The 13,312-nt window shown below is 39.4% G+C and overlaps 1 protein-coding gene and 1 long non-coding RNA gene across 3 annotated transcripts; both read right to left on the bottom strand.

The window, feature by feature from the left end:
* Positions 1 to 343: 343 nt before the first annotated feature.
* Positions 344 to 1,599, bottom strand: LOC133741823 (uncharacterized). Its single transcript, XR_009862159.1, has 3 exons — positions 1,272 to 1,599; positions 715 to 877; positions 344 to 611 (listed from the first exon to the last, which is right to left on the bottom strand). It is a non-coding gene; the product is annotated as an uncharacterized LOC133741823 (long non-coding RNA).
* Positions 1,600 to 7,163: 5,564 nt separating this feature from the next.
* On the bottom strand, positions 7,164 to 9,093 carry LOC133745975 (UDP-glycosyltransferase 76F1-like). Of its 2 annotated transcripts, XM_062174134.1 has the most exons (3): positions 8,702 to 9,093; positions 8,429 to 8,536; positions 7,164 to 8,286 (listed from the first exon to the last, which is right to left on the bottom strand). In XM_062174134.1, the coding sequence occupies exons 1-3, from the start codon at positions 8,973 to 8,975 to the stop codon at positions 7,322 to 7,324; spliced, it is 1,347 nt and encodes a 448-aa protein (XP_062030118.1). In that variant the 5' UTR covers positions 8,976 to 9,093; the 3' UTR covers positions 7,164 to 7,321. The 2 variants fall into 2 exon arrangements, with proteins under 2 accessions (XP_062030118.1, XP_062030117.1); XM_062174133.1 differs by having other exon boundaries at positions 8,429 to 9,093.
* Positions 9,094 to 13,312: the final 4,219 nt, after the last annotated feature.

Raw genomic sequence — 13,312 nt, 5'->3', positions numbered from 1 at the left:
TGCAGTGGCTTCTGTATAGTTTTTGTAAGAAATGGAGAAGGCAATTCTGCAGCTTACTGTTTTGTTTTTTTAAGAGAGGGCAAATGTGCAGCCTTGTACTTGCTATTGACAACTATTAGTCATTCTGTTACCAATTTCTGGGTTACATATATAGAATACCAAAATGACTTCCAAATTGGTTTATCTCTGATTTGGCACTCTTTTCATTGCTTTTGTTCATATTGAATACTTGCTGACTATAAACAAGATCAAATGAACTGAGAATGGTGAAAAGAAAATCTATTTATCTTCAACATGATTAATTACATAAAAGTAAGGTTTGTCGAGTATCCTTTATAAACAAAAACAAAGAAACTTCGAAGTACCAGCCATGAAAAGATCACGGCTAACATCTCTTTTACTCCACCACGGAACTATACATGACAAGTACTTTGGTTTTGCCATTAGCTAAACTACATAAGAGGTAAGCTGATTCAACGAGGCTGCTGGATGAAGTGGGGGCTGCATTTTGGACTCACAAACTTGGCTGGCTTCTCTGCATACTTCCTTGGCTCCACCAGCAACTTCTGATGCTTTCAAATTCTTCAGAACTGCAGCACTCATATCTAACCCTGTTGTTCAATACAAACTGTTTTGAGTCCACCAATCCAAAATAGCTTATTTGAAAAACAAAATTTACACAATGCTCTGGGGTCCATTCACAAACCATTTTACCTTCAGTTTGGGACAACTGGAGGAAATCTTCAAACTGGGCTGCTTCAAAATTAAAGAAGAAAACGCATTGCAAGTATAAGCCTGAGTGGTACTTATGATCATCATCAAGCATGAATCAATCCAAAAAAGCTCACTCTTCCAATTCCTCTTCATTGTAAGCCATCTGCATTGAGTTGTTCCAATGTAATTGATATTATAAACGTGCACAAGTAAAATTGCATTAATAAAAAAACGCAATCATATTTTCTCAGCTTTTCATGTATAAGCATAAACGTGCACAAGTAAAATTGCATTACTAAAAAAAGGCATACGTATAATTGCTGGACATGTCACCATTCATGAAAGTAGAATTGCTCAGGGGGTTTGATCATAAATGCCAGAATTCAAAAAATTTCCATTTCATATAATATTCCCCATCTCAGGTTCAAAATCTGAACTTTCTACAAGAACATGGGTATATAACATGAACTTAATTCAAGGCAATCCCATATTTGAATAAAAGTGATGTTAAAAACAAAAATTGAAGAAGTAGGCCAATGAGCAATTCAATCACTAACCTGGAGCAATGTAACCACAAGAACCGGCAATGACCGACATGGATTTAGCCCCTTTTCCAGTTGCATCAACCACGTACCTTAGCCACTCCAAAATCCGCTATCTACTCTGGCTCCAAAAGTCCAAACAACTCCTCCTATTGAACAAATCAATCTAAAATGCAGATCCCCAAATTCGAGGGATGAAAAACAAGCCCAGATAATTCAGTATTAATTGAAAATTGCAATGGGTCATTCATACCCAGTACCCAGGTATTAGTTGATGAAATTTTACAGGGAAGAAACCCATCATTTTGAACACCTAGTCCCAGAACAACGATTTGGACAATGATTTCTATAATGAACAACGATTTGGAATCGGATGCGAAGTCGGAATCCGGTGATGATATTAAGGAAGCTAAAGCTAAGGATTGGAGCATCAGTGAGGATGAGGCTATGGTTTCGCCAATGGTTCTATGGGTTAGAGAGAGAGAAGAGTTGGGAAAGTCAATGTGGCACTATGTAAACCGTTAGATGATGTTTTTACACGTGTCGTCATCTCGTAGAAAGCTCAGGTAGATCAGGTCATTAAGTTGCTCAGGAGAGGATCCTCTCCCTTAAGAGAATGATTCACTCTTTAAGAGCTGATTCTCCATTATTAATTTCCTTTGATTTATCATATGAAACAAATGGAGTAAAACGCTGTGAAAAATTAAAGAATCAAAACAAGAAGATGAAATCAAATGGGGGACTCAATCAAAATAAGAGCAGCAGTGATTTGTGCCATGTTGAATACCCAGATCGTTCAAAAAGCAAACATAAAGGAAGAAAGACGAAGACCCAGATCGTTCAAAGTGTCATGTTGAATATGTCAAATCTGAAGCTTTTTTCTAATACAAACAACAAAACCCATAAGAAACCACTTCACCTTTTGCAACAAAAAACCAACTTCTTGAATCAAAATCCTTCAATTCTTGCATAACCTTGATCAAGACTTGTGCTTTTTCAGCAAAATATAGGAACCATTTCTTCACTACTATTGCTGCAGAACAAAGAATGACTAAGACAGCAAAAGAAGAAGAAGCAAGCTTGAATGTCGCCGTAGCATCACCGGAGATTAAGGTGCAATCCGGGAACTCCCATGCGCCGTCAAGGGCGGCGTGACACAGGACCTGGAAATCAATGTCGCCGAAAGTCGTCGGCATCTGGTGAACAGAGATGGAGAAGAAAGATCGCGCTCTTGGGCGGTGGAGGAGTTGGACCATAGGTACTTCCCGACGGCGAGTCCGGAGCCTCCATGGAGTGGCAGTTAGAGAACTCGCGTGCTGGCGTCGTGCTTTGGGGGGGGGGGGGGGGGGGTGAATGATTAAAGACAAAAAAGTTTTAAAATATGAAAGGACAAAAATACTCTTCAAAAATTGTCAAATGGTAAGCTCCGTAACGGAGCTAACGGCTCTAAGTACCTATCTTCGGTCAAGGAGAGAACCTGAGGTACCGTATTGATATTTTTCAAATGTGAGGTACCGAAATCTATAAGGAGGCAAAAATGTCAGGTACTGTACGGACAATTTTCTCTTATATCTGGACCAACTATACATAATGAATTATAGGGCTGGCCTGAGTCGGTTCTACACTTTCAAGTCCAGAAACCGGAACCGGAACCGAGATGACATAATCGGTTCGGGTATGCTGTTTTTTTTTATCAAGAACCGATATAGAACCGAACCGACCATATTCGGGTCGGTTTCTCGATTTTTCGGTTCCAAGATCAGTTCGGGTCCTGTGAAGGTTTTTCAGTTTTCGGTTCCAAGTTCGGTTCCTCGGTTTTTCCATACAGAAAAACTGTTTTTCAGCATTTTCTAGTCTGCAGCTTCCAGTTTTCCTGATTTCCATACATACATTCAAATGATTCAATATTGCAAATACCATTCACTCATAAAACTCAACAATCAACATCAACATAACAAATTAGAAATTTCTAGCAAACTCCCAAACTCTCAAAGCATGAAACTGATCAAAGCATTAAACCATCAAACACACAAAATATTGAAACTGCATCAATTTGCAGCAAACTAAAATACTGAAACAAACCAACTAAAATGAAACAAACCAACTAAAATTGAAACAAACTGAAACAAACCAACTAAAATTGAAACAAACTGAAACAAACCAACTAAAATTGAAACAAACTGAAACAAACCAACTAAAATTGAAAAAGTTCATGAATGATCAATATTTCATCAAATGTGCATTACTGCAAACAATCAAACATTTCCAGCATGGCTTCCTCAGTTCCTCTTCATCAATGCAACAAGGCTTCTAGCCTTCCATCAATAGATTCAATACCAAATCTGCATACAAAATAACAAATCTGAAATCAATGATATTAGGATAATTTAAAAAAAAAAATTGAACTTCAAATGAAGCAAAAATGTTCAGACCTTTATGCATCCTTGATTGTTGATGAATTGCATCATTTTTTATGCCTTTTCTTCTTGGTTGTAGGGGCAGAAGCCGAAGCCTCAGAACTCTTGGTTGTTTTGCCACTTGGGGCAGATATAGATGCAGCAGCAATATCATTCTTGGCTTTCTCAGCTTTCTCTCTATCCTCTTTTTCATGGTCTGCACGATGTCAAAACTCAAAACAGTCAATCTCATATAAATTGCCCAAAGTTGTTGTACCAGATTCAAAAACAGTAAACTAAAAACATCAAAAATACATACCAGCTTCAATCTGTTCGTATGACTCCATTTCCTCCATAGTTGGAATGTACTCCAACCCCATAATAGCATCAGACTTCAACTAATTTTGTAGACATATCAATTTTTCAACTGTTTTTGGGTTTAAAGAGCTTCTGTATGGATCTATTACCCTTCTCCCAGTGCTGAAACTTGACTCACTCGCAACTGTAGACACTTGTATGGCTAATACATCTCTAGCCAATGATTGCAAGTTGGGATATTTACCTCCATTCAGCTTCCACCAATCCAAAATCTTCCAATCATCATTTTCAGCAGGTTTTTCTATAGGGTCCAGCAAATATCTATCAACTTCATGTCCCACCACAACATCGTTATTCTGTTCAAGCTGCCTATTCCAGTCTTCTTGCATAACAGCCCTCTTCCCACTAAGAATCCTTGCTTTGCTTCTAGTCTTACTAGTAGTTGCTGTACTAGTACTTGGATCTTTACCTTTGGTCTTGGTCTGTCCACTATGTGCACCATTAGACTGCTCATACAAGTCACACAAGTCTACCACAAGCTGCTTTACTTCATCACATTTCTTCTTGATCTCCCAATCACACAAATTCAGCATTGTATCACACAACCAACTAATGTTTCTCAATTTATACCTAGGATCTAAGACCAAAGCAACTAGGAAGAGTTGGTTCAGGTCATTTAAGTTCCCAAAATACTTGGAATATTTGGCCTTCATCTTGACTGCCATGTTGTACAAGACTTGGTCTGCTTCACTTGAATCAGGCCCTACCCCAATAGAACTGAGATCTTCAAGCTTTGCTTCAATAGTAACAATATCATGGAATGCCTTGTGTGCAGTGGGGGTAAGTGAAGCACTAACATTAAGGGTCACATCGTAGAAGACTTTCAAGAACTTCACAAAAACTGCTGCATTGTCCCAATCTGCATCACTTGGTGGCCCTATCCTTTTTACAGGCACTTTCTTCTTACTCTGATTTTCAGTTTCATCATCATCTTTAACTTCTTCTTCTTCATCAAAGTAGCTTTTGTACCTTGAATCCTCCTCATCCTTCAATCTTTCAAATGCTTTTTTTAACTCCAAAGCTGTGTCCAACATAAGAAAGGTGGAATTCCACCTTGTTGGAACATCTAAGATGCAAAATTTATTGCATCCAACTTTCTCCTGCTCTACACAGCTTTTAAATTCATCCAACCTTGCACCCGAACTTCTAACGTATCTCACAGCATTCCTTATGCTAACCGCTGACCTCTCCATCATATTCAGTCCACTCCTCACAATTAGGTTTACAATGTGAGCCAAACATCTCACATGCATAAACTTACCTCCACAAATCGGTTTTATGTCCCAATTGCACATTTTCTTCCTAAGGTAATCAATGGCATGCTTATTGGCAGAGGCATTGTCAACAGAAATTGTTAAAACCCTCTCTATTGACCAATCAACCAAACACTTCTCCAAGATTTTTCCTATGGTTACACCATGGTGGTTTGGAACCACACAAAAAGCAAGCACTCTTTTGTGCATCTGTCATCCCCGATCAATAAAATGGGCAGTAATTACCATGTAGTTTATATTCTGGCAAGAAGTCCAAGTGTCCGTTGTCAAACACACACAGTGAGACTTCAATTCCCTCCTCAACTCCTCCTTCTTGGCATCATACATGCCTAGAAAGGTTTTGACTATGACTTTCCTACATGGAACTTTAAACAAGGGCACATCAACACTGCAAAAATACCTAAAACCCGGTTTTTCAATGAAACTAAATGCAAGTTCATCGACAACTATCATATGAGTTGCAGCTTCCACACAATTATCTTGTGACCAATTCACACTAACCAAACTACTCTGACCTCTTCTACCATCACTAGTCAAAACCTGTTGGCCGGATTCTACATTCACTCTACCAGGGTATCCCTTACACACTATCTCAATGTGTTTCCTAAGAGAAGATGTACCATTTTCATATGAATTGCATGCCAAATGAGTCGGACAGTACTTACATTGAGCTCTCTTAGTATGGCCAACCACTTTCTCCACTTCATCGATAGTCTCAATTAAAGGATGATCCTCCTTCGTGAAGTGATCCCATACGTCCGACCTCTGCTTGCCTTTCTTCTTCTCTCCTCTTTTCCTCTTGGCAGCAGAGCTGCGAGCAGACAATGTAAAGTATCAGAAAAAGGTAATTGATGTAGAACATTTTTTTTTTCTTTTTTTTTTAATATTCTGGACGACAATGTAACTCCCCACGACCCCACCTCATCCTTGATGTCAGTGAGATTTGAACTCATGACCTCCACAATGTTAGTTAGGCTATAGAGGTCATGAGTTCAAATCTCACGACCAACAGACCATGGCTCACCGACGAACATTCATTAGAATGATAGTAAGAAGTGTTGTCTCTCAATAGAATGATAGTAAGAAGTGTTGTCTCTTGAAGGGGTTGAACTAGGCCACGGAGATTATTACCGTGCGGTGCTGCTTCTCGTCTAAGTATACTGTACAGAAAATTAAGAAGACAAAGATCTCTGAGAATTGAATTATATTTTGCCTTGCTTGCTTTGTACAGTAGGGATCTCTTTATACAACAATAGAGTAAATTAAGAACTATCAGCTAGAGAACAAATTATCACATAAATATGAAGCTACTGTGATGTACAATTGAATATGTGGCTAGGATTGGTCTTGGTCTGTAATGTAGCAACAATACGTGTCTGGTGTAGAGATTCTGAAATTCTGAGATGGTATCCTGTAGTGCATTCTCCATCCTTGTGATATTAACCTTTTGATCTGGTGAAGTATGGTTCTAATTATATTGGTACATGGTTACGGTTGGTGGAGATTGTTAGCTATGTAGTAACACATCCGGATTGCTAGACTGATTGAGGTGGTGTACTACTCACCGATCTGCTTAGTGATCCTGGCCGGTATGGCGAATCTGATTGAGGGCGCCCTCATCTTTTACCTAGTATTAGTAGGAGACCCACAGAAAGGCTACGTAGTACGTACGTTCCCCAATCCCTCTCAAGCCTATTTTCTTGTAAGTGCTCTTTTATGTGTTTTCTTGAATGTGTTTGCGTGCTTATATTTGTTTAATTGGTTGATCAAGGATTGGAATAACATTCCTAGCTAGTTGGACTAAAAACAAGAATAACATTTCTAGGATAGTTGATGTGTTAAACATTTAAAACCAGAAGCAAATTATTATTTCAAGTACATTCCTTCAGATCAGTCCAGATTTATTACGCGAAGTAAAACAATTAAGCATAGCAACTGCTGGGAGAAAACCCAAACTCGATAAAGAACCAAAAGAAAAAGCTTATTCAAAAGCAAAAGAGCTTGGTTGGCAACTATTCTACTCGATAAGACCAATTAGGGGATTCACAGTAGCTTCAATCTGAGTTTGGAGAACATTGGCTTCCAATGATAAAATGTGTTTAACCAATCCCTCCAAGCATTCATACGAGGAGCCACCTGGTCTGAAGCAAAGATCTGCCTTCTCCTTTAGATTTGACATATTTTTTCTAATTTCTTCACCTTCTTTCTCCACCATTAGTTTTCTAATTGTTTTCTCAATCTCACCTCTTTCTCTTCCATGCTCCAACTGCAACCCTACTTTCCAAACATCACTCACATATCGAGCATTTATCATTTGATCAGCAGAACATGGCATACAAATCATAGGAACCCCTTCACTAATACACTCTAGTGTAGAATTCCAGCCGCAGTGAGTCCAAAAGGCTCCGACTGCTGGATGTGCCAGAACTGCTTTCTGGGGTGCCCATTTCACAATGTGGCCCTTCCCTTTCAAAGTTTCGAGAAACTTATCAGGCAACGCTTCAAGCCATTTCGAACCCTGAACAAACTCGGATCGGACCACCCACAAAAACGGTTGGTTGCTATTGGCTAGACCCCAAGCTAGCTCCAAAAACTGCTCTTCGCTTATTGTAGCAAGGCTCCCAAACCCAACATAGATAACAGAGTTTTGTGCTTGGGTGTTGAGCCATGAAATACAACTCTGGTCTTGTGGTAAGTTGATCGAGCTACCTGATCCTGAAGAACCAGTTGTAGGGAAAGGCTTGTGAAATGGACCTACTCCAAAAATTGGAGCGGATAGTTCATCACAAAGTCTGATAAGCGCCTGTCCTTCAATATCTTCAAAAGTGTTGATAATGACTCCATGTGAGGAATTGGCTTCATCTGTCAGGCGACTTGCAGTCATTTGGAAAAATTGTTCTGGATTCTGCTTCGTTTTGATAGTTGGAAGATCTTTGATTTTCAGAGGCGGAAACTCTTTCACCGGCTCTTCTAGTCGAGAATCTAATGCCACAATAGATGGTAAATATATATAAAATTTGTCAAAGAGTAATGATATATGTATGTTATAATTAAATCATCAATCTAATGCCAAATGATCAATTGTTCCAGATACAAGTTCGATTAATAATTTAATATATATTACCTTGTTTAGGGTAGTAACCCTTTTCACGCATAAGCGGGAAGGCAATATAAACAGCCAAGGAAGAAGCACCCCCAGTCCTTAGCAGAAGCCTTGGTAGCTTGAAACTCTCTGCAAGAGATTGAGTGAAGTAAAAGCGATATTCGGTGATCAAACACGCAACAGGCTCTTTTGAAACATCAGATAGCAAGCTAATCAAGCATTCCTTGAATGGTCCAGCACATTTCTGATCTAGAAGCGACACAAGATGGGCAATGTCCTTTGTGGAGGCCTCACCTACAGACAAGCCTTCATCGATCAAGTGAAAGGTTAAGTGCGGATAGCTTGAGGGGTTCAGTTTGTTGAAGTGGGTGTGGACTATGGTTATGGAGAAGCCTTTGAAGTGTAGAAGGTTGGCTAGCTCCAGCATCGGGATTACATGGCCTTGAAGAGGTACTGGGAAGAGTATCAATCTTCTCCCCTTGCTTTGCTCCATTGCGACTTCAAGATAATGTAGCTTAAATCTTCTGCAATATAACCGATGTGAGGCTCTTCCCCAACTGCTGTTCATGTATATACATGCCGAGTTCACTGATTTTTCCCTTTTTTCTTGTATATATACAGGTGTAACCAAATCAGTGAGGATAATTATGTGCTATTAATTAAAGAAAAAACACAGCCTGCAAGAATCACATGATTTTTACTCCTAATATAATGTGTTAGTAGCTAGATTAGTTTACTGATTCATGATTATTATATAATGATGGCAGGTGGCCTTGCCACGTCCCGATTGCAGCAGCGGTAATGTTTCCAATAAGTCAAAAGATTAACTGCTAAGGGCAACTCCAACCATTGGCTCTATTTGGGGGTGCTATTCTCATTTTAGCACCCCCTTGTTGCACTATTTATATAAGACTTAATTCTCATCTCCAACCATGGGTGCTATATGAAGGTGCTATTTTCACTATTCTTTACAACAAAATAGAATTAATAACTCTTGATTTAATAAGAGCAGTTGATTGGTTTTTTACCTCAAATCTCAGCCCTAGGATTGGAAATAGATAAGTTTCAGTGAAAAAAAAAAAAATCAGTACACTACACATCTCACCGTCCATTCTGGGTCATGACCGATCTCATCCGTCCGTTTCATGACCGTTGGGGGTTTCAACGGTCGGCAGGGGACAGACTTTATGCGCGGGCCCACGTCTGCAAACTACAAAGCAGGGTGATCTCTCTCTCTCCAGCGCCTTGGCGCGCGTGTTCTTCTTCCCTTCAGCAGCATCAGCGCGTCTCCTTCATCATGATGTCCAGGCGCGTTGTGTTGCTCAATTCGGCTGAGACAGCAATTGAGCTGGCCCCATGCACAGTGGCCAGTCCTGGTCTTGGAAAAGTCTCAAATTTGAGACTTCAAATGAGTCCAAGTCCCATATTTATAGGACCAGCCCCCTCTAAATTTCTTGGTTGGAGATGAAAAGTCTCATTTTTGTTCAATTTCTGTTTTTGAACCCAAAGGTTGGAGTTGCCCTAAGTGTCCAAAGAATGCAGAATCTCATCTTCAAGGGCACAGACAATTTCGTCAACTACTTTCACTTGACAATTTTATACCAACAACCAAAATGAAAGAAGAAGAAAAGTATATATTGTACAGAAAATGTGATGTAGGGATAACATCATAACACCTGACCTTTAGTGGGTATCCTAAGCAAACGATTGTTAACAATCGTTTGCTTAGGACGTTGAAGCATCAATATCTTCCTTGCAAGCTACCATGCAGCTGACTCTACAAACCAATGAAGTATAGCAATCAATAAAGCAAATAATAACCACTGCAAGTGGCCTAGTGGTTCTTGCCTAGTTGGGTGTGCTCCCCAACCTAGGTTCGAACTCCGAAGCTGTCAAAGTGGTCAGACACTATACTGCAATGCATAGTTGGAGCATTTCACATGTGCCGAAGGGGTTTATCTTGGGCCTAGGAAGCCTTTGGGTTCCCCTTGACAAAGTCAAAAAAAAATAAAGCAAATAATGATGGAGATATGAGGGACATGCATGCTCCATCAGTCTCAAGGATCCACCACATGTACAATACCAAGTAATGACCACATTATGGGTTTTTTTTTTTTTACACAAATTCCTCCATAAGAGACTAGAAAACAAAAATTCATCTGCACAGTGCACACTACTACATTCCTCAATTATTGGTAGATTATTAAAAGGAAACTCATTTATGTATAAGATGCATCCACACACTTCTGGAATATCACTATTCTAGGCTATATAATATCATCCTGTGCTGACTTTCAAGCAAATTTTTTTTTTATTTCAATAGAATCCAAATTAAATTGCTACCAAGGGGTGGAATTACAGTTTTTAGGCCAACAAAGCGTACGCCTTAGATTACATCTTCATCAGTTCTCCTACACTTTCTAGTAATAGCATTTCAGGCTAATCAGCAAGTAATCAACTAATCATGTAGCAGAAAAGTCGGACAATTGTAACCTTGAACCCATAGATTTTCCAGCCAATATCAATGGATGACCTGGGTACTTTTCAACAGTTTTCTTCACAAAATCAGCGTGAAAATCGACCAACTTTTCAGCCTTCGGAGGGGCTCTCTTTTTCCCACCAGACATGTCTGCCATCAATTCAAGGTCAAGATTTTACAACACAACTAACCAAGCCCATGAACAACCCAGAGCACCATATAGCCAGTAAAAGTTAATTCTAACAAAACTACAAGTAAAACTCACATGGGTTGGCAGCAAATTGGGCTATTGGGCTTGAGCAAACCCCATTTTGGGCTTCTGCCAAGTATGGTAGATACCATACCTGTAGGAGGGTTTTAAATCGACCAAATTATAGATGAGATCAAAATAGAGCATTTTCAGTAATTCATTCAGCTCTTTGTGCGAAAATTCTACGGTGCACTTGATAGTTGATATAGAAAATTATATGCGAGACTTCTCATATAATTTCATCGATGAACTAATTGCATCGCATATTGAAAAAGCGACAACCGTATAATTTAATCACTTTTGATATTCAGTAAAACACATTAAACAACAACTAGTTACGACAACCCAAAGTCGTTGCATTTTCAATTAAATAAAAAATTTAGACTTTTTATAACAACTTTAGATTGTCAAAATTCAGTACAAGAGAAAATGATAACAGCGACAACCCCAAGTTATAAGTGATATCTATTAACTAATTTGGATACGGAATTGAACAGAAACTTGAAGCACAAAAAATATACTTTTACACTATAAAATGCATAACTCATAAGAGGTTCATAAACTATATGCAGGGCAGAACTTATAAATATAATTTCTTATACAAAAAGGGTAACTATCTAAATGGTTCTTGAAAAATACTACTAGCCACTACATCTACCATATCATTCATCTTCTTCCTGCTTCTGATCCTCCTCCATGACTAGACTGCTCCAATATGATTAGGATCCCGTCATCCACTGTGCCTCTAGATCAGACTCACCTTGAGTCCTCCATCTTATTCAGCTTGTCCTTTAGGTGGGGATAAAACAAATCTTAAATCTATGCTTCTACCTGTAAAACAAAACAACAACAAAAAACCTGAAATCATATAGTCCAATGGACCCGTAGATCACGACGGATGTCCCAGCAGAGAGGAACACACCAAACCAGGTTCGATAGTTGCGGCGGTGGACCTGGCAACGGAGGCGAAAACGCCCGGGACGGCGAGGAGCATGATGGCGATCATGGACAGCGTTAGGTTGAGAGCAGAGGTGAGTTTGGTCCTGGGCGGTGATATGAGGATGCAAGGGAAAGAGGCAGAAGTGATTAGGTTTTTATTTTGGGAAAAATTCACCAACGGTGTCTGGACACTTAGGGGACTTTCAGAATGATACCTGAACTTACAAAGTTATCAATGTGATACCTGGACTCATTTTTTCGTATCAATGTGATACCTACGGCCAATTTCCGTCACGGAGCCGTTACGGAAATTGGCCGTAGGTATCACATTGATACGAAAAAATGAGTCCAGGTATCACATTGATAACTTTGTAAGTTCAAGTATCATTCTGAAAGTCCCCTAAGTGTCCAGACACCGTTGGTGAATTTTTCCCAATTTTGCACGTGCAATGCACGTGAGTCACTTAATGAAGACAAAATGACCGATTTACCCTCAAATTCTTTCTTTCTTTTCTTTTCTTTTTTTTCTTTATTCTTCTTTCTTTCTTTCTTTCTTTCTTTCTTCTTCTTCTTTTCTGGTTTCTTCTTCCCCTGATTTGAATCATCAAGATTCAAATCATCTTGCTCGTCTGATTCCCACCGCCGATCGCCGATCAAACACCGCCGCTGCGTCTCAATCCACCTTCATGCACCACAGATGTTTCTGGGTCCCCCAACTTCAATTTGCTATAGGATTTGAAGTTGGGGGAACCAGAAACATCTGTGGTGCATGAAGGTGGATTGAGACGCAGCGGCGGTGGGAATCGGACAAGCAAGATGATTTGAATCTTGATGATTCAAATCAGGGGAAGAAGAAACCAGAAAAGAAGAAGAAGAAAGAAAGAAAGAAAGAAAGAAAGAAAAGAAAAGAAAGAAAGAATTTGAGGGTAAATCGGTCATTTTGTCTTCATTAAGTGACTCACGTGCATTGCACGTGCAAAATTGGGAAAATTTCACCAACGGTGTCTGGACACTTAGGGACTTTCAGAATGATACCTGAACTTACAAAGTTATCAATGTGATACCTGGACTTATTTTTTCGTATCAATGTCGTACCTATGACCAATTTCCGTAACGGCTCCGTGACGGAAATTGGCCGTAGGTATCACATTGATACGAAAAAATGAGTCTAGGTATCACATTGATAACTTTGTAAGTTCAGGTATCATTCTGAAAGTCCCTTAAGTGTCCAGACACC

Source organism: Rosa rugosa, chromosome 4 (assembly GCF_958449725.1).
Source record: "Rosa rugosa chromosome 4, drRosRugo1.1, whole genome shotgun sequence".
NCBI lineage: Eukaryota > Viridiplantae > Streptophyta > Magnoliopsida > Rosales > Rosaceae > Rosa > Rosa rugosa.
Note: the sequence above shows the minus strand (reverse complement) of the source record. Positions and strands in the feature narration are given on the sequence as shown.